Here is a 26,698-nt window from a genome sequence, read left to right as displayed (position 1 = left end):
TTTTTTTTGTAAAATTCACTTTCATATGAGGCTTTATATTTGAACAAGTTGATTCTATGCGTTTGGTAAATAAATACTAAATTAAAGATATAATAACTAAAATAGGCTTAATATTATTTTTTATAATTTATAATTATTAAATAATTGCTTAAAATAGATATATAAAATATAATTTAATTCTAATAGATAAATTTAAAATTGAAATTTTATTAAATATTATATCTACTTCTAGGAGAATCTAAAAACTAGTAAATAATATATTTTAGAAAGGATATGAAATGAAGTTTAAAAGTGATTTTAGTAGATTTAATCATAATTTGTTCTACCAAACAAAAAAATGGTTAAATTTTTATTATAATCACTTCTCTTTCTCTCAAAATCCAGCCTAAATATGTTAATAATTAAATATATATACATATATATATATATGTATATATATATGTGGGTTGTTACATGCTCAAAGTTAAATTAATACAACTTGCTCCACACAAGGGACATCAGCCATTATGGAAAATTCTCTCTTGTAAAGAAATATTCTAATAACCATACTATTGGCATCAGGTACCCCATACTTCTGTTGTTTGCCAAACAAATACATTACAAGTTTAAAGGATCATATGCCAATTCCCAATTGTAAATATTTACCTAACTGTAACATGCACAGGCCAGGTCAGCACCCAAAATTTCAACAAAATAAATGGCTGCCTACAAAAGTAGCATTGATGTATAAGTTACAGCAAAATCTACTGTTCGTGTAAATGAACATTCAGAGCAGGTGATTTGGGCAGAAGTGCTTCAAGCTCTTCATAGAACTTTCCTAAACGAACATAATCTGAAGTTTGTTTCAACAAATCGATTGATTCAGCATTTGTATTTGCATTGATACACTCTTCTTTCATGCGTTGTGTCGTAATTTCGTCATTGAATAGCCTAAGCGCATCTACTGTCGAAAGAGAGTTCACAGATTCATACAAGCTTTGGAATTTACTTCGGTTCTCTTCAATTCCTGCAAGCTTCTCTTTCAAGTCATCAGGAAGGGAAGCAAGCACACTTCAAAAGGAAAAAAAAAAACGAAAGTATTCAGTAGAAGGCAGTACAACTACCAAGAACAATGGGCTAATGGCCAATTGAGAGATGAGCAAATTTGAGAACAATGAAAGCATACATGAAGGCAATACGAAAAAGGGAGTCCCTGACCAAAATGAGACAAAAAAGCAACACAAACAGAAAAGAAAAAATTGCAAAAAGATGCATTCATAAGTCCATCTCTATAGTTCCTTAGTGGCACAAAAGCCCAAAAGAGATTAAGAGCCCATTTGGATTGACTTGGAAAAAAAGTGTTTTAAAAAATCTCATTTCTTGTTTAAACACTTTTAATAAAAACGGATTAAAATAGACTTGAAAAGCTATTTTGAGTGATTGCAAAACATTCCAATTTCTTCCAAAATGACTTATTTTTTTAAATTAAACACTTGAAAATGTATTCCAAATATGTCCAACTCCTCCAAGAAGTTCCTCTATTACTAAGGAGTCTCCTATTTCTGTCCAGCCAAATTTTCCATAAAGTCACAAAGAAAAAAGCCGGTCAAACAAATTATTATATTAAGAATACGCATTTTGAATCGCCACCTAAATTATGCTTCAACTTCTACTTGCAAAATTTTTCCCAACTTGACACTATTGCACAATGTACAAGGCTTATTTCAGACGGGTCCAGGAGAAAGGCCTACGACAGCTGTGCAGAGATTGGGAGAGAGATGAAGTTTCATAAATACTACTCTAGACCTCTTTGCATATCATACTTTGACCCGCTAAGCTTGTTTGGAACGATTTTTTAAGTGCTTAAAAAATGGCTGAAGTATTGAAAAAAAGTATTTTAAAGAACTTAAAAAGTTATTTGGACAGACTATTTGAAATGTCAACTGTACTCAAGTAACTCGTACTTTAGAAGACAGGAACAATGTAATATAAAATATAAAGTATAAACGGTTAAGTTACAAGAACCAATCATTCTTCGTGAAAAGAAAATTAATGCTGACACAAACTTCAAGAGATACACGTAAGAATTCGTGCATGTATAAAATAGTCGGGAGTTTATTCTCTCCTTACCTGCTAACACCTCTGACAAGACCAAACTTATACCCGATAGAGACCGACTGCTTGAAGCCAACATTAAATCCCTCTTGAGCTGCAGCTTCTTTCCCAGCAATTACACCATCACGGTATCCAATCTAAAAGATGTTCAAGAGTGAAAAAGGGACATGAAAACCATTTAAATCGTCTATGTGTGGAACCATTCATTAAAGAAAAAGATAAACTAAAATAGTCAACAGAAATCTGTTACCGTATGAAATTGGTGATGTCTTCTCTGCCACTCCCTGTCCAAATCAGTTGTTCCCTCCAAGCCTTCATCAGAACCTCCCCATAAAGATCCATCATCTTCGCATGAGTCATCCACACCAGAACCTGCAACCAGACCCTGATTCATATTATCCTACAAACTTTGGTCCAAGTTATAGCAGCATTTTTAGGCGTAATTTGTGGTGTGTGGTCCCTTGCAGGGTCATATTTCTCTTGTGGGTATCGGTGACACGGTTTAGCTTGTAATTATTCTTTTGAGTATCATTTTACTTTATTAGAGCCCCTACCTCTAGTGGGGTTCTGTAAGACCTCCAATCATCCACACCTACAAGAGGAGGGCAAAATAGGAAGAGCAGGGCTGAAAGGGACGTGAGTTAGTTGCACCAGATGGTGATCACAGCCGATGGGTGGTTATTTAGGAAGCTTGAGGGAATTTTTGAGGGATACGTTGAATTTGGAGCTTGCTGAAGCTTGGGAGAGGGAGGCACTCTCGAATCCAGTCCTTATCCTTTTCTTTCTTTAATTTCTTCCTTTACTTAGATCTTTATCTTCATATTCTGTCTGTTCCTTTATTTGACTCTGGTATTTGTTGGCTTATTTCTGGAAATAATATAGTTGGGGTTTCCTTTCTGCCTAATCTGACTCTTGTTAGGTATTTTTCCGGGCGTAAGATTATTAGGATACCTAACAAATTGGTATTAAAGCCTACTACATCCAGGGAAAAACTAGAAGTATGGTGATGGAGGTTGAGGACAAGCTGGAAGCTCACGACAAGGACCACGCAGGGCTTAAGGAGATGGCCTTTGCGATGTGTCAGAATGTCGATCGGCTCATGGGGGAAATGAGGGAAATCAATCTGAATAGAGGAAAAGAAGAGACGCTCGTGACTGATGGAACTCAGAGGAAAGAGAAATTGACGGAAACAGAGGAGAGAGAATCATCACAGAGATCGGGTGGAGATAAATGCAAGTACAAACGATTAGAGATGCCCATCTTCAAAGGAGATCACCCGGATTCTTGGTTATATCCAACAGAGCATTATTTTGACATCCATGAGTTAACTGAGGAAGAGAAGATTAAGGTCGCGGTTGTGAGCTTCGACCGAGAGGTTGATTGGTATCGATGGACCCATAACTGAGATCCTATTCGAACATGGGGAGAATTGAAGAAGAGGATGTTAGAACGTTTTTGAACCACCTAAGAAAGAAACCTAACTCAACGTTTCCAAGGAGTACCGGAAGAAATTCGAGAAGTTTTCTGCACCACTGCCCTCACTATCCGTGGAGGTGTTATTGGAACTTTCATTAATTGGGTTAGAACCTAAACTAAAGGCCGAAGTGGAGAGTCATCACCCACAAGGATTAGAGGCAGCGATGAAGGTAGCTCAGACTCGGGACGAGAAGGTACAGACCTTGCAAGGGATCAAAGGTAACGCTGGTGGGAATGGCTGGGGAAAAGAGACAAAGTCTCATGGACCGAGTAAATTGGGCCAAGGGCAATATAATAAGCCCAACACTTTACGAGTTCAAGTACCGAAGAAAACGGAGACCCAACGAAGAGAAGGTCCGACCCGAAGACTTACAAATGCTGAAATTAGAGAAAAACGAAACATGGGCCTGTGTTTTAAATGTGACGAAAAGTATTCACCTGATCACCGTTGCAAGGTGAGAGAATCCAGGGAATTAGGCTTACTCATCGCCAACAAAGGACAAGAGATCGAAGAGATTGAGGAATGTCCGGAAGAAAATAACGAAGCAGAAGATACAGAAAAAGTCGAGCTCATGTTACATTCTATCTTGGGATTCTCTACTCCAGGTACGATGAAACTAAAGGGGAAGTTAGGGGAAACCAAGGTGGTCGTAATAATCGATTGCGGGGCAACTCACAATTTCGTACACCAAAAGCTAGTTGACGAAATGAAACTACCAGTGTCGAACACCACTAGTTACAGAATCGTGATTGGAAATAGGAAGGCAGTACAAGGTAAAAAGGTGTGTAAAGAGGTAATCGTAGAATTGCAAGGGGTGACGATTTTGGAGAATTTTTTGTTGTTCGATATAAGGAATTTGGATGTCATATTAGGAATGACTTGGTTGTACACGATGGGATACATGAGTGTGGACTGGAATACTTGGACAATGACCTTCACACGGGGGAATCTCAAGTGATTTTAAAGGGAGATCAACCGCTAACTAAAGTCGAAGTATCCATGAAGATGTTGGTGAGCAATTGGGAAGAGGAGGATCTAGGGTTCATCGTGGAACTACAAAAGATGGAACTCGAGAAGCATAAAGAGGAAACACTTGATCCATTCACTCAATCAGAAAAAGAAATACCTCCGGTGGTAACACAATTACTGAATCAGAATGAGAGTGTGTTCAAAACACCAAATCGACTCCCACCTACACGAGAAATAGATCATCAAATTCCAATGATGAAGGGTCAGACACCAATCAATGTCAGACCATATAAATATGGCTATGTGCATAAGGATGAGATAGAGAGAATGGTAAAAGAGATGTTATCAGTAGGCATTATCCGACCGAGTAGGAGCCCCTTTTTGAGCTCGGTGCTATTAGTTCGAAAAAAGATGGAGGATGGCGATTTTGTGTCTATTACCGGAAGGTCAATCAAGCCACGAATGGGGACAAATTCCCAAGCCCAGTGATTGAAGAATTGTTGGATGAGTTACATGGTTCAACTTATTTTTCTAAATTAGATCTACGATCCGGTTATCATCAGATTCGGATGAAGGAGGAGGACATTAAAAAGACAGCATTTCGGACACACGAGGAACATTATGAATTCGTGGTGATGCCGTTTGGTCTTACTAATGCGCCAGCAACATTCCAATCTTTAATGAACCAGGTATTTTGCTCTTTTCTTCGTCCATTCATACTAGTCTTTTTTTATAATATATTGGTGTATAGCCCAGATCTCAATTCTCATAAAGAGCATTTAACGACTGTCTTTGAGATATTGAGGGACTATCAACTATATGCAAACAAAAAGAAATGTGTGTTTGGGCAGACCTCCACTCATTACCTAGGCCATTGGGTTTCCGAAGCTGGGGTACAGGCGGACGGGGAGAAGATTCGGGCTATGGTCAATTGGCCTATTCAGCAAAATGTATCTGAATTGAGGGGTTGACCAGTTATTATCAAAGGTTTGTGAAGAATTATGGGGAAATTATTGCACCTTTGACACAACTCTTGCAAAAGAACGCATTTGGGTGGAACGAATTAGCCACTTCGGCCTTCCATGACTTGAAGGATGCCATGGCAAAAATACCAGTATTAGCTCTCTCAGACTTCACGAAAACGTTCGTGGTTGAAACGGACACTTTAGGTATAGGGCTCGAGGCCGAGCTAATGCAAGATAAACATCTGATAGCCTATTTCAGCCAGAAACTTTCCGAAAAGCTCGAGCAAAGTCTATTTATGAGAGAGAACTGATGGCAGTCGTCCTATCCGTTCAAAAGTGGCACCACTATTTGTTGGGACAAAAGTTCACCGTTGTGTCGGATCAGAAAGCTCTAAAATTTCTACTAGAACAGAGAGGTGCAACCTCAATTTCAGAAATGGTTGGTAAAATTACTGGATTACAACTTCGAAATCCTATACCAGCCAGGCTCAAGTAACAAAGTAGCATATGCCTTATCAAGATGGCCATATGGAGCAGAATTACGAACCTTATCCGCCCCTACCTGTTTGGACCTAACGGTCATCCAAAACGAGGTTTTAAAAGATAAGGATTTGAAGTTGATCATTGAGAGACTAAAGGAGGATCCGGATAGTGTACCTAGGTTTTCTTGGCAGCACGGTAGACTCTTGTAAAAGGGCAGACTAGTGATCTCGGCCACTTCTTCCCTTATTCCATCGATACTTCATACATACCACGATTCAGTAGTTGGGGTCCATTCCGGATTTATTCGTACTTATAAGAGAATGACTGGGGAACTGTACTGGAAAGGAATGAAGAAGGCAATCCAGTCATATGTCGACCAGTGTATGATTTGCCAACAAAACAAAACGGAATCTCTCTCTCCAGCTGACTTACTTCTACCCCTACCAATTCCAGATCAAGTGTGGGACTATGTAACAATGGACTTCGTTGAAGGACTTCCACGATCCAAGGGGTATGACACCATCATGGTTGTGGTAGATAGGCTGAGTAAGTACAACAATTTCATTCTTCTAACACACCCATTCACGGGAAAACAAGTGGCAACGACTTTCATTAAAGAGGTGGTTAAGCATCACGGATTTCCAAAGTCTATTGTGTCGGACAGAGATGGAATATTTCTGAGTAACTTTTGGGTGTATTTACCTTGCAAGACACGATCCTCAAGCGCAGTACCACATTTCATCCACAAACGGATGGTCAAACTAAAAGAGTTAATCGATGCTTGGAGACCTATTTGAGGTGCTTTTGTAATGAAAGACCTAAGAAATGGAGTAACTGGATTCCTTGGGCAGAACACTCGTATAATACCACCTTCCATGTATCGACCAAGACTACACCCTTCAAAATATTATTTGGTTGCATCCTCCCCCACTAATATCGTATGGCGAACGGAAAACTTTCAATAATACTTTGGAACAACAATTGATGGAGAGGGATCGAGCTCTTTTGGCTCTGAAGGAACAATTAAATAAGGCCTAAGAAATAATGAAGAAATAAGCGGACCAGCATCGTCGAGAAGTAGAGCTCGAAGTTGGGGATGAGGTACTCCTTAAACTTCGACCATACAGACAAAGATCTCTAGCTCAAGGAAGGAACAAAAAACTTGCTCCGAGATATTATGGTCCTTTTAAGGTGATAGAGAAATCGGAGCAGTGGCTTATCGTTTACAATTTCCCCCCAATACATCGATTCACAACGTCTTTCACATATCCCAATTAAAGGGAAAAAAAGGAGGGTAGAACCCAATTTATCCACATCCCCCACAATTCTTAGAAGATTTTGAATTAAATGCCCAACCAGATGTGTTATTAGGTAGACGATGGAATTCCACCACGGGGAAGGAAGAGGTTTTAGTTAAATGGAAGGACCAACCAGAATCCGAAGCTACATGGGTAGAAATAAATAAAATGAAGTCACAGTACCCCGACTTTCACCTTGAGAACAAGGTGAGTTTCGCAGAAGGGGGTATTGTAAGACCTCCAATCATCCACACCTACAAGAGGAGGGGCAAAATAGGGAGAGTAATGCTGAACGGGACGTGAGTTAGTTACACCATATGGGGACCACAGCCGACAGGTGGTTATTTAGGAAGCTTGAGGGAATTTTTTAGGGATACATTGTATTTGGAGTTTGCTGAAGCTTGGGAGAGGGAGGTGCTCTCGAATCCAGCCCTTATCCTTTTCTTTCTTTAATTTCTTCCTGTACTTAGATTTTTATTTTCATATTTTGTCTGTTCCTTTATTTTTGATGGCTTATTTCTGGAAATAATATAGCTGGGATTTCCTTTCTGCCTAATCTGACTCTTGTTAGGTATTTTTCTGGGTGTAAGATTATTAGGATACCTAACAGGTTCCCTATTGTGGGTTTTCTTTTTTTATAATCTCGCATATTCTTTCATTCTTTTTCTCAATAAAAACTTGGTTCTTTATATATATATATATATATATATATATATATATATATATTTATTCTAGAAACAAAAATCATATACAATGTGCATCATCGATAGAGAATATATTACATAGAAATGTAATGCTAAATGCATAATTAAGCATAAATTTTCATTTTTTTGCCCCAACAATACACCATAGAAGAGAATATTTCAGCCAAATGCAATATAGACGTAAATGATTTGGCATAAACAGAGATATTTCTTCATGATGAATTCTAGAGCTGCATATACCAACTAATATGCGCAGTGAAAATAGGAAAAAATGCATAGAACTTTAGATAAGATGTGGTTGTCTAAAGACTTGGACATAACCAGTCATTCCCCCATAATAAAACTTCTCAGACTATTAGCTAACGTGTTAATCATAAATTCCTCAGTGGATGGTACGTTTGGCATAGAACATTCATGTCCAAAGTTCCCAACATATTAAAAACTTAAAAATATGTTCGAATGCATCATTGAAAAGATAACAATTACCTGATGGCCGATTTTGTCTGTGATTAGATAATGACATATCGCCCAATTTTGATTTTGCTGACTGTAAACTTTGGGAATAAAGCTCTTCAGCAATGGTACCCTCCATCTAACAAAATTAGGCCGATTTTATTCTTCAGCAATGAATAAAAGAAAACTTTATAGTTATAGTGAAGTCAACTTCAAAGAACAATGACTTACTATCTCAAAAAAAAAAAAAAAAAAAAAAACAACAACAACACAATTGTACGAAGCATTGGTTGGGCCTATAAGCTCAATTCCACAAAATGATAAGCATTTCCTACTAAATGATTTGCAAATTCTATCCGCTCAACTCCATAACAAAATTCCAAAAGATGATAAATACGAGAGTCTATTACAACCTCTGTCAGGAAATCAACAATTCCCCATATCTTTTCATAAAACTAGAACTAGAACAAAAATTTTGCTAAAAGATAGCTCATACACACGGGATTTAAGGCAAGAAATCAATTGTACGATGAGACGGAGAGGAAGAGCGTGGGACACCCAAAACAAAATTATGAACATCGACGGATTCACTTTTCTGGGTAAACTCGTTTCCAAAACCCGAGCTAATCGCAACTCATTTCCATCAAATTCCAGTTTAATTCACATCTTGTAATTTCTAAGGGAGAGAACTCAACACAGTGTCATATTAAATCAAAATAACCAACCACATAATATCATTTTCTAAACATCAACAATCCATGTCCAGAGTATCTTAGGATCAAAGCGGCATTATCCTTTTACAGAGGTTCCATTCAATCCTTAAATGAATTAAAATGTACATAGGGAGAGAAATAAAAAATCAACAAACTAATTACCGAAAGAGAAGGGAATGAATGTGTTGGAAGAAAACCCGACCGTGCCGTCAGCCGTGCGTGCGGATACTGATCGCTGAGAGATGGTGCGAACGGCAAGTAGGCGAGTAGGATAGATTGCGACTGGTGGAGAAGAGGGGCACCGCAACAGAGAGAGAAAACGGAGTTGGCGTGGCGGCGTGAGTTTGCAGCAGAGAGAGTGAGAGTGAGATAAGAAGAGGAGAAAGAAAAGTGGCGGTCGGGGCGTGGCCGTGATCGGCGACGGCGACGTCGACGGCAACGAGTGGAAAAATAAAAAATGGGATTGGTATGTGGTGGCTGCCGTAGGAGCAAGCAGAAGCAAGGAATATCAGAAAGATTAGGAAAAAGAAAAAAAATGGTTAAAATAACATTTTCGATCAATTTGTTCCATTTTAATCCTTTCATTTAGTAAATTCTTAAATATCTGAAAAATTATTTGAAAGGATAAAACAATTGAAAATATTTATAAAATATAGTGAAATTTTAAATTTAAAATTTTGTTATATCTCATAAATATTTTGATTTATTTTTCTATATTTAAAAACAACCCTAAATATTATTGATTTTCTAAAAAGCTTTTTTAATCCATTTTAATTATAAATTTTAAAAAACATACTCACATAATTTATATCTTTTTCATAAAAATTATTATTATTTAATCAAAATCGAGTAATTTTGAAGGACTGATTTTAAGATTTAATTGAAAGTATGAGATTAAAATCGGACAATTGAAAGTATATGGACAAAAATTGAACAAAGTTCATAATATGAAGATCAAAATGGTGTTTTAACCTTTTTTTTCAACAATTATGTGGGTGGAAGATTGAGCCTCCAAACTCATGTCAATAGTATTAAGCTAAGTTAACTTTAGTAATTTAAATACTATTTTAATAAACTTACTCTCGTAGTTTAAATACTATTTTGATAAACTTACTCTCAAAATGTTCGTTTCTTTTTATAATAAATTATTTCATTTTTTATAATAAATTACTCTCAAAATATTCTCAAGATATTCATTTTTTATAATAAATTATTTCTTTGATGGATGATATATCTAAAGGTATACATACATACAAAAGAGTTCCCATTAAAAAAATACAAAAAGTGTTTCTAAATGTCGATATCAACATAAATATCAAGGTCTTAATTTTACAAAAAGATTAATGAAAATATCGATTTTGATAGATATTTCTGAAAAAATTACAAAAACAAAAAATTCAAAAAATAAATTGAAATTAGTAAATAAACATTTTATGATTTTTAACAAGTGAATATGTCTATTATGTTAAATTTGCATTAGTGATATTTTGTAACTTAACTATTATGTTTCGTCGGTTAAAGAAAAAACTATTATGTTTCGTGGATTATTATTCTAAAGTATAATTGAACATCAATTCACTTCTCATGTCGATATCGAACCCATGAAAACGTGAAAATATCAACATGTCGATAAAAATTTAATACTATGATTGTAATAAGGTAAGAGAATCTATAGCTCCTAAGATATTCATTATGATATTGCTATTTTGAAAATGGCCAATTTGGCTCCTCGTTCTCTCTTCTTTTCATTCATAATTTTAGTGTTGATACTTCATTACTAAATTTCACAAAATGTAACAAAAAAAAAAGTATTAGAATTTCCGTTTTGTGTAAAATTTTTATGCTTAAATTTTTTAACATAGACCAAATTGGTCCCTTTTAAAAAGTAAATGGGTTAAAATGAACATTTTGAATAATTTTAGTTCAAGAACGTGTGGATGAGAAATTCGAATTTCTAAGCTCTAAAAACGCACTTTTTCCAACATCAAAGACAACAAGATTTTTTTTCCTTCTTTTAACGTGAATGCAAATTAAACTTGATTGCTTCAAACATCTACTCTTTAGGGGAAACATTTAGATAACAAAAACCTGAACCTCGACTATTAATGCTGTATGTACAACAACGATGAGCTCAAAAAAGAAAACTTCGAGAGAATAAATAAAACCAAATGCCTAAAAAAAAAAAAGGAAAAGAGAAACTGAAGAACCTTGTTACAATATGCATTTGCTGAGGAAGTGAAGTTTTGAGCACCATTTATGCCAATAAAAATTGATTACAAAAAGAAGAAGAAAGTTAAAAGGCATTCAAATCCTCCTTTGCAGTGAAATTATATCTATCATCATCATCAGCTTTGCCTATGAAACCCCCAAGCTGAAACTGAAAAAAGAGGCCTATCTTGCCAGCAGATATACAAAAATCCATTCTCTTCTTTGATTTTATACCCATCATATCCATAGCTCTGCAACAATCTACTTCCCAATAACATACTATGATAACTCAATGGAACCTTTCCGAACCCCACAGATTCGAGCCTCAACATCCATTTCTCGAGCTTTTCGTGCCTCTCCGTCCTCTCCGCTCCCTCACAAGCAATGATGTTTTTTATTTCCTCTCCTAAAAGCATCTTCTCAACCCTTTGTCGCTCTATAGATGATCGCGACACCGTTGACTCTAAGCAATCAAACAATGCAGCATAGAAGTTTAGTGCTTCTAGTACTCTCTCCATGAAAGCAGATCCATTCAGGTTTGATTCTTGTTCAGTTATTACCATAACTTTAGGAGAAAGGCCCCATAGTGCAGTCAAAAAACTGTTCATCTTTTGGGAAGGATTCAATCCTGATGGGGAAGATACTGAGGCTGAATCCGGGCTACTAAAAACTTGCAATGAATCCGTCTCGAGCCACTCTCCAAGTGTTCGCTGCTTCATACGTAGGAGTTTTTGCAAGTTCTTCGATGCAGATGGGGACGTTTTCTTGTCGTCATCTGTAGCCAAAACCGAGTGAAGTTCAAGTACAGAGCTAACTGCAAGTGCTTCACCTGTCTTGACCCTTAAACTTTCAAGGTCAAGGTTTTCTAATTTGCTAACAACTGGGGTGAATTGAAATGGTATATCCCATTTTTCAGCCTCTTCAGTAAGCCGAAGAGCCATTTGTTCCAACACTTCCTTCTGTTCATGAATACCAGTTATTCTCAAGTGGGGTGGACCATCTGGCCTATCCTTCAATGTCTGAAGAAGGTTTATCCACTGAGCAGGTTCACAAGATTTGAAATCAATAATATGAATCATCCTTTCTCCTTCCATGGCTTCTATAATAGCCTGATTAGTTATCACATATGCAAGCTTCAGGAAAGGACACAATTCAAAGAACAATCTCTGGGCAAGAATCTCTTCAGGGACCGACAATATTTTGGTAGAGTTCAAGGCTTTGTGTAAGCCAGGCCAGGATTTAAGTATTCGATCGGCGAGTGCCTCAGTGAAGTAAGCAGCAATCCGCTGCATTGTGTCCCCGTCGGGCGAAGCAAGGTGGGAAATTTGCTCAAGGCCAACATTAGCATTTTCAATGTTACCAATAGCAACTTGGTTGGCACAGGCAAGAAGAAGGTGAATCAGACACAAGCCCCTCTCTTCAGATTTGAGCTCCCTTAGAAAAGGGTAAGGTGATCCTATACCGGGCGATAACGACCACGGAAAGAGCTGCAAAGGCGACGAAGTTACCGACGAGGATCCCTCCCCATTAAACATTCCTGCCATTAAAGTACCTGGATAAAGATCAATACACAATTTCAACAAAAGCCAGAAACAAACAGGGATGGAGGAGAATGAAGCAACAGTGCAGAAAGCATTACAAATCCTTATTGTTGATTCAGGAAAGAGCAAAAGAATACAGAGTTCATGATTTCCATAGAACAAAACCTCTCTAAACTAAGAAAAACAGCTAAAAAACTCCCACATGCTCACTTTATCTTGCCAACTTCTATCAAGGCAAACAAATCATACTCATGCTGCAACCTGCTTTCAACTCAAAAAAAGTTCAAACAGCAAAAAACCCAGTTCAACAGAACACTCCAAAAGAAACTAAACTCATCAGCCAGCAAAAGACTTCACAGATTAAGGGAAGAAAGCAGCAAAAAAAAAAAAAGTAGCAGAAAGCAACATAAATCCTTCACTTCAATCCATCCAAAGTTTCAAACCACTTCCCCCAGAAGCCAACAAACAACACCCATTAATCCAAATCATCAACAGTCGCACAAAAAACTTCAAAACAAAAACGAACAACAAAGAGAAATAATCACCAGAAGATGAACAAAACGATCTGGTGGGTAGTTGGTAGAGAAAAAGCTGAATTTCCCTCAAACCCAGAAAGGAACAAAGAAGAAGAAATGGTCTATCTCAGCTAAACGAAACAGAGATTCAATTTCATAGAAGAAGGGAGAGTGTTGGGTTGAAAGAAAAGCGTGGAGGGGTTTTGATGAAGAAACAGAGCACCCTGGAATCAAAGGGTTTGTCCGGAACGACTTTTCCATGGCTGCGTTAGAGACAGACAATACAAGGGTATGTTTTTGTCGCCATTGATTTGTCCTTGTTTGGTAGGATCAGAAGAATAAGGAATTTCAACTTCAAAACTACAGAGACCAAGAAAGAAAAAACTTCATATTTTGCTTCTTTCTTTAATTTCTCTGAAAACCCACCTAGATTTTCCCTCTCCACATTCATAATCCTCTCTCTAAATTGATGGGGTTTTGTCAATATATGAAGTGGATGCGAATAAGAGCTGGCCAGAATTTGGAGGGACTTGCCAATTTACCTTCAAGCCAAACATGCCCTAACATAACAAAACAACCACCTTCCCTTGTTGCTTAGTGGGTAATAGTGGGAAATGCAAGGAAAGAAGCATTTTTTTTTTTTCTTTTTGTTTTTCCAAATGAATCCAAAACCCAAACACCTCCCCACTTTCTTAGCACTTTGGGACAAAGAGACAACTGAATTTTGCAAAACCCCAAAACTAAATAGAACATTCAACTTTACCTCACACCCCCTCTTTCCTTTACCTGCCCTACCTTCTCTAAGAAGGGACTAAAATATTTGTCAATGTGTAGATATACTTATAATTTAAAGGTTCAAAATCTACATCTTCGATATCTATTATAAATACACAAAACGTACAAAGATATCATTTATCAACCTCAACATATATCTAAACACTAATAGCAATATCTATAATTCTGGTATATTTGGTTAAATTTTAAAACTTTTTTCTTATCATTCCAAACAAATCCTTAAGTTAATTTATATAACTTTTAGAATTTCTTTTATTTACAACACATTTGCTGATATTATTTGTATATTAATATATTCATAAAATTGAAATATTAATATCGAAATTGGTATTTTAATCGTATTTTTTGGTTAAATTTTTAAAGGTGGGGTTTTTTCCACCTTGCTTTTAAAAGTTTTCCTAGCGAAAAAAGTTGGTTGCAAAATTCTAAAAGGGCATAGTTGTCATAACTTTTGTAAAAATCAGTTTAGAGGTTTGCAAGTCAAATAATAATAACAATAACAAAAACATGTTAAATTCATACTAGTTTGGTTTTCATATTTAATTAGAAAAAAGTTTATTTGTTTGTTTTTCTTTATTTTTCTTTTTCGGTTGTTGTGGGTGCATTTGACAAAGTTTGTGAAATTACACTATTTGTACTGTCTCAAGAATATGTTCAAACTTCAAAGCATCAAATTTAAAAAATAAAATAAAAGGAAAAAAAGAAAAGCCCTTCAAAGTATCAAATTGCTAAAATTGATATGTTATTATTTCTTTTATACTCCTCTTAACGACAAATGTTCAAATTATCATTCTTCACGTTTGTTGTACTAAAATAAAGTATTGAATATGAACCTAAAAAATTTTATTTTCTTGTTAACGGTTATTTAACTACTATGTTAAGATTTGTAAGTTTAATTAAAATATGAATCTTGAGTGAAAAATGAACTCTAAACTAGTGAGTACATTTTAGGAAATAAGACACAAAGTATCATCTTAAAAGCTGAACGTTTGTCTTGCAATTGTTGAACTAAAAAAATATTTTATTTGAAAAAAATTCCTACAATATAACTTGGTAAATTTCTTAATGAATCCTTGACCCACTAAAATTTGTTAAAGAACGCCTTAGATTAAGTCACATGTGTCAATTTGAGCATAGTACTAAACATTATTATTCAATAAAAAGATAAGAAATTTGATTTTTTTTTTTAGGAAACAACCAATAACTAAATCGACTATATAATTACAATAACAAGAGAAACAAGAGTCCAAACCATTCGAGATAAAGAGAAAAGAGAAGAGAAGAAACTTGTAATCCCAACGTGTTGGAAGTAAACGAATGAGCCAGAACATTATTCAAAATTTTGAACTACGAACATGGTTAAAAGAAACATCTCCCAATTCGCATGCAGAAATATTAGCCTCAACGATGAAAAAAATAGACTTCTATAGAAGTTTGAATTTTTGTGGCTGGTCTTGAAAAAGAGTATATGGTAAATAAATATGCCATATGAATAATATGCATATGGATAAAATGGAAGTTAGATGGAGTCTTTGAAGTGCCTTTAAATTGATTTTTAGTCACTGTTATTATTCTCAACTTGACGTTGAAAATGAAGGCTTTGAATGGTAGTGAGTTTTGTTTCCATAACTTTGTGTTGACAAAGAGCTACAAATTACACCCCGTACCAAAAATAAAAGGAAAAATAAAACAAAAACGTTATACACATTATATTGGGTCCTCGTAAATTTCATCAATTCTAGTGGTTTTGTTGCTATTGTAAAGTAACACACATTTATAACAAGAAATTAATAAATTGTAAATGTGTAAGATTGTGTATATATATATATCATACATTTACATCCAAACCATTTTGACCATTAACACATAAATCTATTGAAACATGGATGATTATTTTAAATCAATTTATTAAATTAATAAATGAACAAATAAATAAAACATTTATTTGGGGTCCCCTACAAAAATTTACAAAGAAAACATTCAAAATAATAAAATATACATATAAATCGTGATGATTTCGAAGGGTCACATATTAGTCATAAACGTGATCCCAAAGGAACACATATCAGTCAAAGGCGTGTAATCCAATGGTACACAAAATAGTCGTAGGTGTATCCCAAATGTACACATATCAGTCAAGATGCAGTCCATCAGTCGTAGGTATGTACTCGAAAGTACACAAACAGTCATAAATGTGCACATAAATAGTCATGGGTGTGAATCTCGAAGGAACACACAAACAGTCGTAAAGTGTACATCTGCCTAGATACTGAGCACGCATTAGTACAGACACACCTACAACTTTTTCAAAAACAGTCCATATCATTAAATAAAATAGTTCAATCATCATCATATGGTTAGGACGAATAGTTTGAAGGCGAACTAGTAGCAAGATACGTATCTCAAGTTTTAGCCCAAACAAGTTCAATCAACCTTAACTTTTGTTTGTCCAAAAAGACCATGAATCAAGTCCTATGCCATAAACCAAACATAGAATTTACAAATAATGCCAAAATTCCCAATAACCCAATTTACATCATCCAATAATGCTCCCAACATAGATCAAAGGTCCAATTACTTACCCAAACTTTCTCAAAAGTGGTCTCAAATTGATGGACAGCACCTCAAAATCCTCCAAATCTTGAATCTAAAAATTTCAAATATAATAGGTATTAAATTTTTTTACCAAAATTAACAAGTAGACAAGAACTTTCAAGAATCGTCCAAGACTTTAACCAAACTGGCCGAAACTTACCCAAATTTCACTCAATTCCAAGATCTGGCGAAAATCCAAAGGAGCGACGACGGTGGAGGACTAAACCGACAAATCTGGCGTCTATGTGAGGGTCGGTCGATGGCTGAAAGTGGGGGAAAGTAGAGGTTGGGCGTAATTCGATGGCGTTGACTCGAATCTGGACAATGGCTTCAATCGGCAACGTGAGGGACTTGGCTACGACGACACGACAGATCTAGGCAGTGGGTGAAGGATGCAGTGATGCGGTTGGGCTGAAGAATATGAACGTCATCTGGCTGAGAAGATGTGACCGACGATTGGAAGAGGGAGGGGAAAGGACAACAACAACAATGAATTTGTGGTCGACAGCGGCGTTGAGTCCTAGCGTCTAAAACGGAAAAACAAATGGAGACTTTTAGAGGGGGGCTTCATGCATGCGCTTGAGGAATATAAAGAACACATGCAATAGCAGATGCGAAGATCGATAACGTTCTAATTACATAAAAACATGCATAAAGGGTTAGAAATTACAACCTTTGTAGAATCTACCGTCTACCGCAATCTTCCTCTCCGTGCTCGATCGACACCTCCAACGATAAATCCTCGCTATTCTCCGATTGAAGAACACGGTGGTGTGACCATTTTGTTAGTGAACTATAGGGAAATTCACTTTAGAAAGATGGAGAGTAAAGGAGATTTTGTGGAAGAATTTAGGTCAAAGGTCAAATAAGCATTAATTCTTACAAAATTCAAAAACCAAACTATTTATAGACAAATTACATGTAAAATCCTATCTTGCATGTCTTCCCCCTCAAACTCCACTAGCATGTAATCTTTAGGTGTCAAGTTGGGAAGTGTCACTTCAAAGTCCACTTAGTTAGTGGAAAAATCTAATAATTAGATTTTTCTACTAACTAATTTTAAAAATCAATAATTCAATTTTTTTTTATGAAAAACATTTTCATAATTTAGAAAATATTTTTTAAAAAATAATATCACATTTTAAATTGTTTTTTACACCTAATTTTGATTAATCATATTAATCAAGTTTAAAAAACACTTTCATGCTAATGTTCAAGAATACTCTAAAAATTAATTAATTGATTGATTGATTATTTAATTATAAATTATACCTCATATAAAATACAATTTTTCTCTAAAACCCAAATTTGAACATTTGAATTCTTACTTCACCTAGTTCTTCAATTTTGTCCGCAGTGTGCTAGCAAGGAGACCCGATGGACTTACAGATCATGGGCTCCAACGATTCGAGACTAACCGGTCAAACTCTTTAACTTAGTTAATCAACATTCGTTAACTAACAGGACTATCCACTATAGCTTGTAATTGCACTGCCCTCACTGTAGATATTATGTGTCCATTTATATAACCGTCATCGATAAGTTGATCCTTCACAGGTTGTTCGTAACCTCAGCTAGGTTAATTACCGTTTTATGCCTGAGTTTCATCTTTTCTCCTAAAGTACCATTGTCCCTCTAATGAACAATTGATTTAGGATCTTAATCACTAAATCCATTCTCTCTCAAGCCAACGAGAGGATGGAGCTCCTTATTCAAGACTTGGGATCGACCCTTAAGGGAACAATCTTTTTACTATCCCTAAAATGAGTAGGAATGAATTCCATCTTGTAAATTCTATGTCCCCATCTATCTACCCATTCTTATCCCTGAAATGAAAGGCATATTGAGCAGCGCTGTTGAGCTTACCCTCACCTATGCAGATAAGAGGATAATCCCAAATAAACAGGAGTTCATAGGCAGCTCAAGATTCAAGTCAAGTTATCTAAGTCATCAAGAAGTGAAATTAATCAATGTTAACCGTAAACGATGTTAATACGTAACAATGATTATTTCGTGGTCAGTCTTACACAATCTCATCGTATAGAATACCCCTACTCACATGTCTCTACATGAATAAACGGATCACATCGTTTATGACACTTACAACATTTGTAACAATCATAAAGTGGGTTGTATTCAATAGTATCTCTAGAAATAGGTACCTAACCTAATCCAAGTACTATAGAAGGTTTAGGTTATTTTACTCGAACTTGATCTAGTTTGTGTCTCCACATAAAGTCCAAGTATTCATAACAATAGCCAAGGGTTCGAAGTTTATTAGATTTAGAGTTATTAAACAATCAACAACATTTGTCTGAATAAAATTCATATATGTTTACTGTTTACAAACTACGAGTTTTAGGACATACAACCCAACAATACTAACCGAGGGAGGAAGAAAGACTTAATTTTCTTTTCTTTTCTTTTCTTTTCTTTTTAATCTCTCTTTATACTTTTAACTCAAATAAAACCCTAACCCTTATATATATGTGTAATTATTCTCCTTTCTTTTCCTTATTTAATTCCAAATCCCTTCCCTCTTTAATTCCAATTTCCTTTCTCTCTTAAATTCCAAAAATATTTTAAATCTTCCATCTCTTAGTAAAAATCGAATTATCTTATTAAAATAATTCAATTTGACCACAAGCCAAAAGTAACTCCAATTAATTTAAAAATAATTAAATTAGAGTTAATTTAGCAAATTAATTAAATCTTGAATTCCAATCCATCTATCCAAACAATTTAAATAATTTAATGGAAATTACATGAAAATTCAGGGTGTTACATTCTTCCCTCCTTAATAAACTTTCATTCTCGAAAGTTTTAATCCTGAAAGAGCTTTGGATATTGTGATCTCATCTCGTTCTTTCATTCTCATGTTGCTTTCTCAAACTGGTGATTCCGTCATAGAACCTTTACTAATATTATCTCCTTATTGTGCAATGTTTTCACTTTCCTGGTCAAGATTTGAATAAGCTTCTCTTCGTAACTCGGGTTCTCATTCAATTGCAAAGGCCCATAGTCAACAATATGAGACGGGTTTGCTGTGTACTTCCTCACCATGGAAACATGAAAAACGTTATGGACAGCAGAAAAAGAAGGTGGCAAGGCTAATCGATAGGCCATCGGGTCAACATGCTCCAAGATCTCAAATGGCCTAATGAAACGAGGACTAATATTTCTTTTTCTGCCAAACCTCAACACTCTCTTCATAGGTGCCACTTTCAAAAACACCTTATCACCTACCTCAAACTCCATATCTTTTTGCCTAACATCAGCATAACTCTTTTGTCTACTTTGAGCTGTCAACATCCGAGCTCTAATTGATAGTTTGCACCAGCTTTGGTCCTAACAATATACGTTGACCGACCTCGTCCAATAAACAGGGGACCTACAACTCACCCATACAAGGCCTCGAGTGGCACAATATTAATGGTAGCTTGGTAGCTGTTATTGTATGCGAACTTCATCAAGTGCAAATGAGAATATCAACTCCCTGAAAAACATCTATACACTTGCACGTAACATATCCTCAAAGGTTTTCAGTTTGAGTATCAGTATATGGGTGAAAAGTTGTACTAAAATCCAACCGAGTACCTAACGCTGACTAGAGACTCTTCCAAAAACTAGATGTAAAGCGAGGGTCCCTGTCAGACACGATGGACATGGGCACCCCCATTTAATCTCACCATATCTTTCATATATAACTGTGCCCACCTATTCACTGAATACGTGGACTTTCTTGGGACGAAATGCGCTAGCTAGTGAGTCTAACCACTATAACCCACTGTATAGCCTTTAGTTGCCTTTGGCAAACCCAAGAGAAATTTCATAGACACATTCTCCCACTTCCATTCCAGTACACTCAGGGGCTGTAATGAGCCTGCTAGCTTCTATCTCGGGGCTTTCTCTTGTTGGCACACCAAACACTTCCTGACAAGCTCGGCTATTTCTCTTTTCATGTCATACCACCAATAACATCGTTTCAGGTCCTGATACATCTTGGTGCTGCCAAAATGTATCAAAAATGGGAAACTATAGGCTTTTGTCAATATCTAATTCTAAGGTCACTATCTGCAGGTACACAATGGTGTCCCTAATAAAGAAGACCATGATCTAGGGATACCAAGAACTCACTGTATCAGCCTAACTCTATATGAAGAAATCTCTAAACAAGGTAAGGATCACCTTGTTGTGCATCAATAATCCTTTGTCTCAAAGTCGGTTGTACCATCAATTGTGCCAACTGTGAGGTGACTGTTGGGACTGGTGTTCTAATTCTCCCAGAGTCTCGTAATTTGTAAACTTTGTACACATTGTTATTAATAAAATAAGAGTTATTTTATTTGTATTTACTCATATCCAATAAACTAAGATCGTGGTTATTTTATGTAAACTTAAGCATGTATATAAGATATACAAGTAGATCATGCCTTAAGTAATAACCTAAATGGTCTATAGTATAAGGATAAAGGAGGGATACCTTATCCTGGTGACACTACGAATACGACCCGCTTTATAGAGATTTACAAGTGTTGTAAACTACTACAAATGGTCTGATCCCGACCATTCATGTGGAGACATGCGAGTGGGGGTGTCCTATACAAAGAGTTTGTATAATACCGGACCACGAGATGATTCATCTCGTTATATAACGTCATTGATAATTGAGACTTACATCTCACTAAAACGACCATAGGTGACATGACCTTAATCCTGAGTATTTTGGGAACTCCTGCCTATAAGGGCGGTCCTTTGATTAGTATGGGTGAAAGTGGTCGAATTACCAACTCAACAAGCCTAACTTTTTGGAGATTTATCTGATTGGGGAGCTGAGAACTCAGTTACACAAGACGAAATTCACTCCTTCCTCGAAGCAGGGGTAAGTAGATAGATTGCTCCCTTAAAGGCTGATTCTGGGTCCTGAACATAGTGGCCACACCCTCTCTTTGGAAGAGAGGACCCAATCATAGTAAGACTATGACTTATTGTTCATTAGAGGAATCAGTGGTACTTAAGGAGTTAGATGTAACTACAGAAGTAAAACGGTAAATTGGCCCAACTGTATTTACGAGCGTATTATGAAGGGTTATCGCACTGTTGATTGGTTGATATGGACATAAAAATATATCTGTAGTGAAAAGAGTGCAGCTGTCGATCTTTAGTGGAGTGCCTGGTTGTTAACGGATGGTGGATTCCGTGACTAAAGAGTTCGGCCAATTATTCATGTACCGTTGGAGCTTCAAGATACAGGATTATAAGGTTCCATTGGTAGCTCAATGGGTTCAAGTTAAGAATCATATTTTGGTGTTGATTTGAAGTGTTCAAATTAACAAGAGAAAATTCAATTATATGTGATATAATTGGTATGATGTATGAGATACATTATTTGGATGAATTAATGTAAATATGATTTACATTAAGTACCATAAAATAGAAAAAGAACTATGGTTTATATGTTTCATGAGATGAAATACTAAAACTATAGGTTATAAATATAATATGGTAAGTTGGTTATCATATTTATTTATAATATATTAATTATATGATAATTAATTCTTTTTCTCTAATAACTGATTGAGTGAGAGGTTATTGGAAGTTTTATGATAATCGTGAGATAAAAGAAAAATTGTTTTCCTAAATTTAGGAGTTGCCTCATTCAGAAATTACTCACGGTGATAAGCTATCAAGTAAAAGAGTTTTACTAAGCGATAGTTGTAGAGAGAGTAAATGATCGTGTAGAGTTAACTATACGATAGTCATTCAGCTGATTGTTGCTACACGATCGAGTAGCAAAGTCTATGCGATAGGCTTAATTTACTAAACAATCGAGCACATCGTCTATGCGATAGATTGTGTTCTTATCTCCCACTTGTTCGATCGTCTACTCGATTGTAGACCTCCAGTCTCTTCCTCAAGCCAAGATCAGACAGAGCCCACAACTCCTAGATTCTCACACCGAGAATACCAAGGTAACCATTGTGGTGGTTTCCTCACTCAGTTCGTGGATCGAGTTAGACTCGATTGGGTTCGATGAGTTATTGGTTGTTCGTGTTGTTCGTGTGGTGATTGTTGCGTTCGTGTGCTGCTGTCTTTGGACGCATTGTAGATTGTTCGAGGGATTCTTGAAGAATGGTTCTTCAAAGGTATGCATCCTCTATCCCTTGTATCATCGTTTAGCATGTTGTAATTTCTGTATATGTTTGACATGTTAGTTTCCGTTTTAGACTGTAATTGTTTTGTGTTCAATCTGAATGGAATTTGGAACATTCCCTTCCGTTACTCATGGAAATCCTCGTGCTTGATTTCCTTCAGTGACCTTTCCCACAGCTATTTCAATTTCAGCTTGCTCAAAATCATTGCATAAAGGTATCTGTCTGGTAATCAAAGTCGTTGAATATGTTGTCTTTCTACTAAGAGCATCTGCTACTACGTTCGTCTTACCTAGATGATACAAGATTTCATAGTCTTAGTCTTTTACTAAATCCAACCATCTGCGCTGTCTCATATTTAACTCCTTCTAAGTGAAAAAATATTTTCAAGCTCTTGTGGCCTGTGAAAATCTGTATTTTATCCCATACAAGTAATATCTCCAAATTTTCAAGGCAAAAACCACCTGATTCATCACTGTAGATCACAAAACTACCAGATTCATCTAGCACTTAAGGATTGAGGCAGTAACAATTTTCTGCTTAAGGTCTTGAAAACTTTTCTCACGAGCTTTACTCCAAATAAAAGGGGGTTCCCTTTTTGGTCAACTGGGTCAAAGATGTAGATATGCGAGAAAAATCCTTAACAAACCAACGGTAATAGTCAGCTAATCCTAGAAAACTACGCACCTCACTAACTCTAATAGGTCGAGACCAATTGGTAACCACTTCGATCTTTGCCAGATCCACGAAACTTCCTTTCTAGACACCACATGCCCTAGAAAGGTCTACCGTTGGTGTTAAAGGGAGAACTGCGAGGAGCCAACCCTAGTACTTGCTTCAAATAGAACTCACATTTGAAAATTTTAGCATATAACTTGTTCAACCACAGGATATCCAAGACTTTAAGTGCTCCTCTTGTTTTGCCTTCATCCTAGAATAAACCAAGATGTCATCAATAAAGACTATAACAAAAGTGTCTAGGAACTTCTTGAACACTCTGTTCATCAGATCCCTAAATACTGCTGGAGCATTTGTCAAACCAAACGACATTACAATAAACTCATATTGTATCTAGAGTGGAATATTGTCTTGGGAATATCACTGCCTTTAATCCTCAACTGGGGATATCCTGAGCGCAAATCGATTTTGGAAAACATCGTGGCTCCTTGTAACTAATCAAACAAATCCTCAACTCTATGGAGTAGATACTTATTCTTAATGGTTACCATGTTCATTTCTCTTTAATCTATATATAGACGTAACAAGCCATCTTTCTTCTTTACAAACAACACTAGTGCATCCCATGGGGACACACTGGGTCATATGAAACATTTATGAAGCAATTCTTGCAACTGGATCTTAAGTTCTTTCAATTCTACTAAAGCCATTTTGTACGAAGTTTTAGATATAGGAATGGTGTTTGGCCCTAACTCGATTGTAAAATTAATCTCCCTGTGCAGTGGAAAACCTAGAAGTTCCTCAAGAACCACATTAGGGTATTCTCTCACAATTGGTTCAGATGCCAAAGAAACCTCATTTTCTTGAGCATCAACATGACTAAGATACTCTAGGTACCTTGGTTAAACAACTTTTTGGCCTTCATGGCGGAGATTACTTTGGGCAAGACCACGAACCCGACCCTTTTGAATTTAAAGCTAGCTTCCATAAGAGGGTTAAAACTTACCTTCTTACGAGAATAGTCTATACTGGCATGGTTAGAAGCCAACCAATCCATACCCAGTATCACATCAAAATCATGCATGTCCAAAACCATTAAAGTCATATCTAAGGCATGGTCTGCTATATCTATCTGACATGCTTTTATTCTTTTATTTGCTATCATAATTTCTCTAGACGAAGTAGAAACTGATAAAACATAATTCAAAGGTTCTACTTCTAACACATCATGTCTCACAAACAAAAATGATATAAATGAATGAGATGACTCAGAATCAGATAATACCAATGCATAGTGTCCCAAGATTGGGAGTGTACCTGTCATTGTTGTTCCTGACTGCTCGGCCTCTCGTCAAATTAGTGGCATAGACCTGACCATGTTGTTGATGTCTGTTTGCATTATTTTGAGCATTTGATGGCTAATTCTAACCACCTTCTACAGGGACACAAGGGCACCTGTTTGCCATATATCCCTTTCACTTGCATTTAAAGCATATCCTCGTGCCAAACAGACAACGCCCCACATGAGACTTCCCACACGACATGGATAAGGGCTTATCTCTCCCAAACTCTCACAAGTCTGAGATTAGTTGTTGGTAATGTTGTAATGATTTGACCGAACTCGAACTCTTCTGAAAGAACTTGGGTGAGGAGAACCTTGAGCGGAAGCAGATCAACTAAATTCCATTAATTATCAAATACAAAGTTTACAGTAAACATACAAATAGATATGCATTTAAATTAAACTACAACAAGCTTTACAAGAAACAGGGTTTCAAGAATTTCACCTTTGAAGAACCATTCTTCGCGTTTTCCTCTCTCGAACAGTCACGTACAACTTGAAGGCCTTCTTTAAGAAATAACTCCAACCAAAATCGGACACTACCATAATATAATCCTCAGTATTCTCAGGGTGAGAACCCGGAGTGGTGGGCTCTGACTATTTTGGTTTAAAGGGAAAGTTTAGGTGGAGGACGAAGATTGAGGGCTTTCTCACAAAAAAAACTCATAGAACTTTTCTGTAACACTCTCTCAATCGTTTAACAACAACATAAAAGAAGAAGAAAAACTGTTTTTCTTTTATTCTCCTCTTGCCAAATTGAATAACCACCCCACTAAAGTGGATGGAGAGAAAAGATGGGGAAGGGATTTATAACTCTCTTCCTTCTAATTAAAAGTAATAATAATAATATAAATATAAATATGATAACTAACTTATCATATAATATATAATATATTATATGTTATATCAAATATAACATATAACCTATAGTTTTAATATTATATCACATACAATATAAAATATAGTTTCTTTTCTCTATTTATATGACATTTAATAAACCTCATTTATATTAAATTTAACAACTATGAATCACATTCAAAGAAAATATATTTCAATCTTATTCAAATATTTATTTCCTCCAATTAATCTATAATGTATCAAATACATTATGATAATTATATCATATATAATAGAAACAATTTAATTATATCATATATAATTAAATCCCTCTATTAATTTGAACAATTCAAATTAATCCAAAAACTGATTCTCAGCTAAATCCTTTTGAGCTACCAAGGGGACCTCATGGACCTGTAGCTTGAAACTCCAATGGTACATGAGTAATTAATTAAACTCTTTAATTACATTATTCACCATCCATTAACTGTCGGGCAGTCCACTAAAGACCGATAGTTGCATTCTTCGCACTACAGATATATTTTTGTGTCTATTGGACATAACCAATCAATAGTACGATGACCTTTCACAAATTGCTCGTAAGTATAGTTGGGCAAAATTACTATTTTCCCCCTATAGTTACATCTAACTCTTGAAGTATCACTGATCCCTCTAATGAATAATAGATCATAGTCTCATTATGACTAAACCCTTCTTGGGCCAGGAGGGGGTGTGATGCCACAATGTTCAAGACCCGAAATCAGCCCTTAAGGGAGCAATTTATCTACTTACCCCTGCTTTGAGGAAGAAGTGAATTCCATCTTGTGTAGTTGTGTTCCCATCTCCCTAATCAGACGAATCCCCAAAATGGTAAGCTTG

General features: G+C 36.0%; 3 protein-coding genes and 1 long non-coding RNA gene across 8 annotated transcripts; all 4 read right to left on the bottom strand.

Annotated features, from left to right (window-relative positions):
- Positions 1-504: 504 nt before the first annotated feature.
- On the bottom strand, positions 505-9,725 carry LOC120080922 (protein YAE1-like). Of its 2 annotated transcripts, none has more exons than XM_039035604.2 (5): positions 9,359-9,725; positions 8,477-8,582; positions 2,345-2,466; positions 2,110-2,231; positions 505-1,050 (listed from the first exon to the last, which is right to left on the bottom strand). In XM_039035604.2, exons 2-5 carry the CDS (start codon positions 8,580-8,582, stop codon positions 744-746), a joined length of 657 nt encoding a protein of 218 aa, XP_038891532.1. In that variant the 5' UTR covers positions 9,359-9,725; the 3' UTR covers positions 505-743. The 2 variants fall into 2 exon arrangements, with proteins under 2 accessions (XP_038891532.1, XP_038891531.1); XM_039035603.2 differs by having other exon boundaries at positions 9,319-9,710.
- A 1,630-nt stretch (positions 9,726-11,355) lies between these two features.
- LOC120081749 (scarecrow-like protein 3) lies at positions 11,356-14,269 on the bottom strand. 4 transcript variants are annotated; one of them, XM_039036867.2, is made up of 2 exons: positions 13,451-14,269; positions 11,356-12,916 (listed from the first exon to the last, which is right to left on the bottom strand). In XM_039036867.2, exon 2 carries the CDS (start codon positions 12,906-12,908, stop codon positions 11,502-11,504), a length of 1,407 nt encoding a protein of 468 aa, XP_038892795.1. In that variant the 5' UTR covers positions 12,909-12,916; positions 13,451-14,269; the 3' UTR covers positions 11,356-11,501. The 4 variants fall into 4 exon arrangements, with proteins under 4 accessions (XP_038892795.1, XP_038892794.1, XP_038892793.1 ...); XM_039036866.2 differs by having other exon boundaries at positions 13,963-14,269; XM_039036865.2 differs by having other exon boundaries at positions 13,847-14,135.
- Positions 14,270-16,517: 2,248 nt separating this feature from the next.
- Positions 16,518-17,695, bottom strand: LOC120081947 (uncharacterized). Its single transcript, XR_005482993.2, has 3 exons — positions 17,484-17,695; positions 16,971-17,337; positions 16,518-16,862 (listed from the first exon to the last, which is right to left on the bottom strand). It is a non-coding gene; the product is annotated as an uncharacterized LOC120081947 (long non-coding RNA).
- A 2,019-nt stretch (positions 17,696-19,714) lies between these two features.
- On the bottom strand, positions 19,715-20,122 carry LOC120081050 (uncharacterized). Its single transcript, XM_039035729.1, has one exon. The coding sequence runs from the start codon at positions 20,120-20,122 to the stop codon at positions 19,715-19,717; it is 408 nt and encodes a 135-aa protein (XP_038891657.1).
- Positions 20,123-26,698: the final 6,576 nt, after the last annotated feature.

Source organism: Benincasa hispida, chromosome 7 (genome assembly GCF_027475165.1).
Source record: "Benincasa hispida cultivar pf3 chromosome 7, pf3_genome.v1.1, whole genome shotgun sequence".
Taxonomy (NCBI): domain Eukaryota; kingdom Viridiplantae; phylum Streptophyta; class Magnoliopsida; order Cucurbitales; family Cucurbitaceae; genus Benincasa; species Benincasa hispida.
This window is presented reverse-complemented; position numbering and strand designations above follow the sequence as displayed.

Bases quoted from the DNA above. Each gene is read 5' to 3' on its own strand.
- LOC120081050 (XM_039035729.1), bottom strand. From the start codon at position 20,122: ATGTTGACAGCTCAAAGTAGACAAAAGAGTTATGCTGATGTTAGGCAA.
- LOC120080922 (XM_039035604.2), bottom strand. From the start codon at position 8,582: ATGGAGGGTACCATTGCTGAAGAGCTTTATTCCCAAAGTTTACAGTCA. The intron at 2,232-2,344 runs GTAACAGATTTC...AACATCTTTTAG, and splicing joins GACATCACCAATTTCATACG to ATTGGATACCGTGATGGTGT. The intron at 1,051-2,109 runs GTAAGGAGAGAA...TTCCTTTTGAAG, and splicing joins CTTGTCAGAGGTGTTAGCAG to TGTGCTTGCTTCCCTTCCTG.
- LOC120081749 (XM_039036866.2), bottom strand. From the start codon at position 13,987: ATGTTAGGGCATGTTTGGCTTGAAG. The intron at 12,917-13,962 runs GTAAATTGGCAA...ATCTTTATCCAG, and splicing joins AGGGCATGTTTGGCTTGAAG to GTACTTTAATGGCAGGAATG.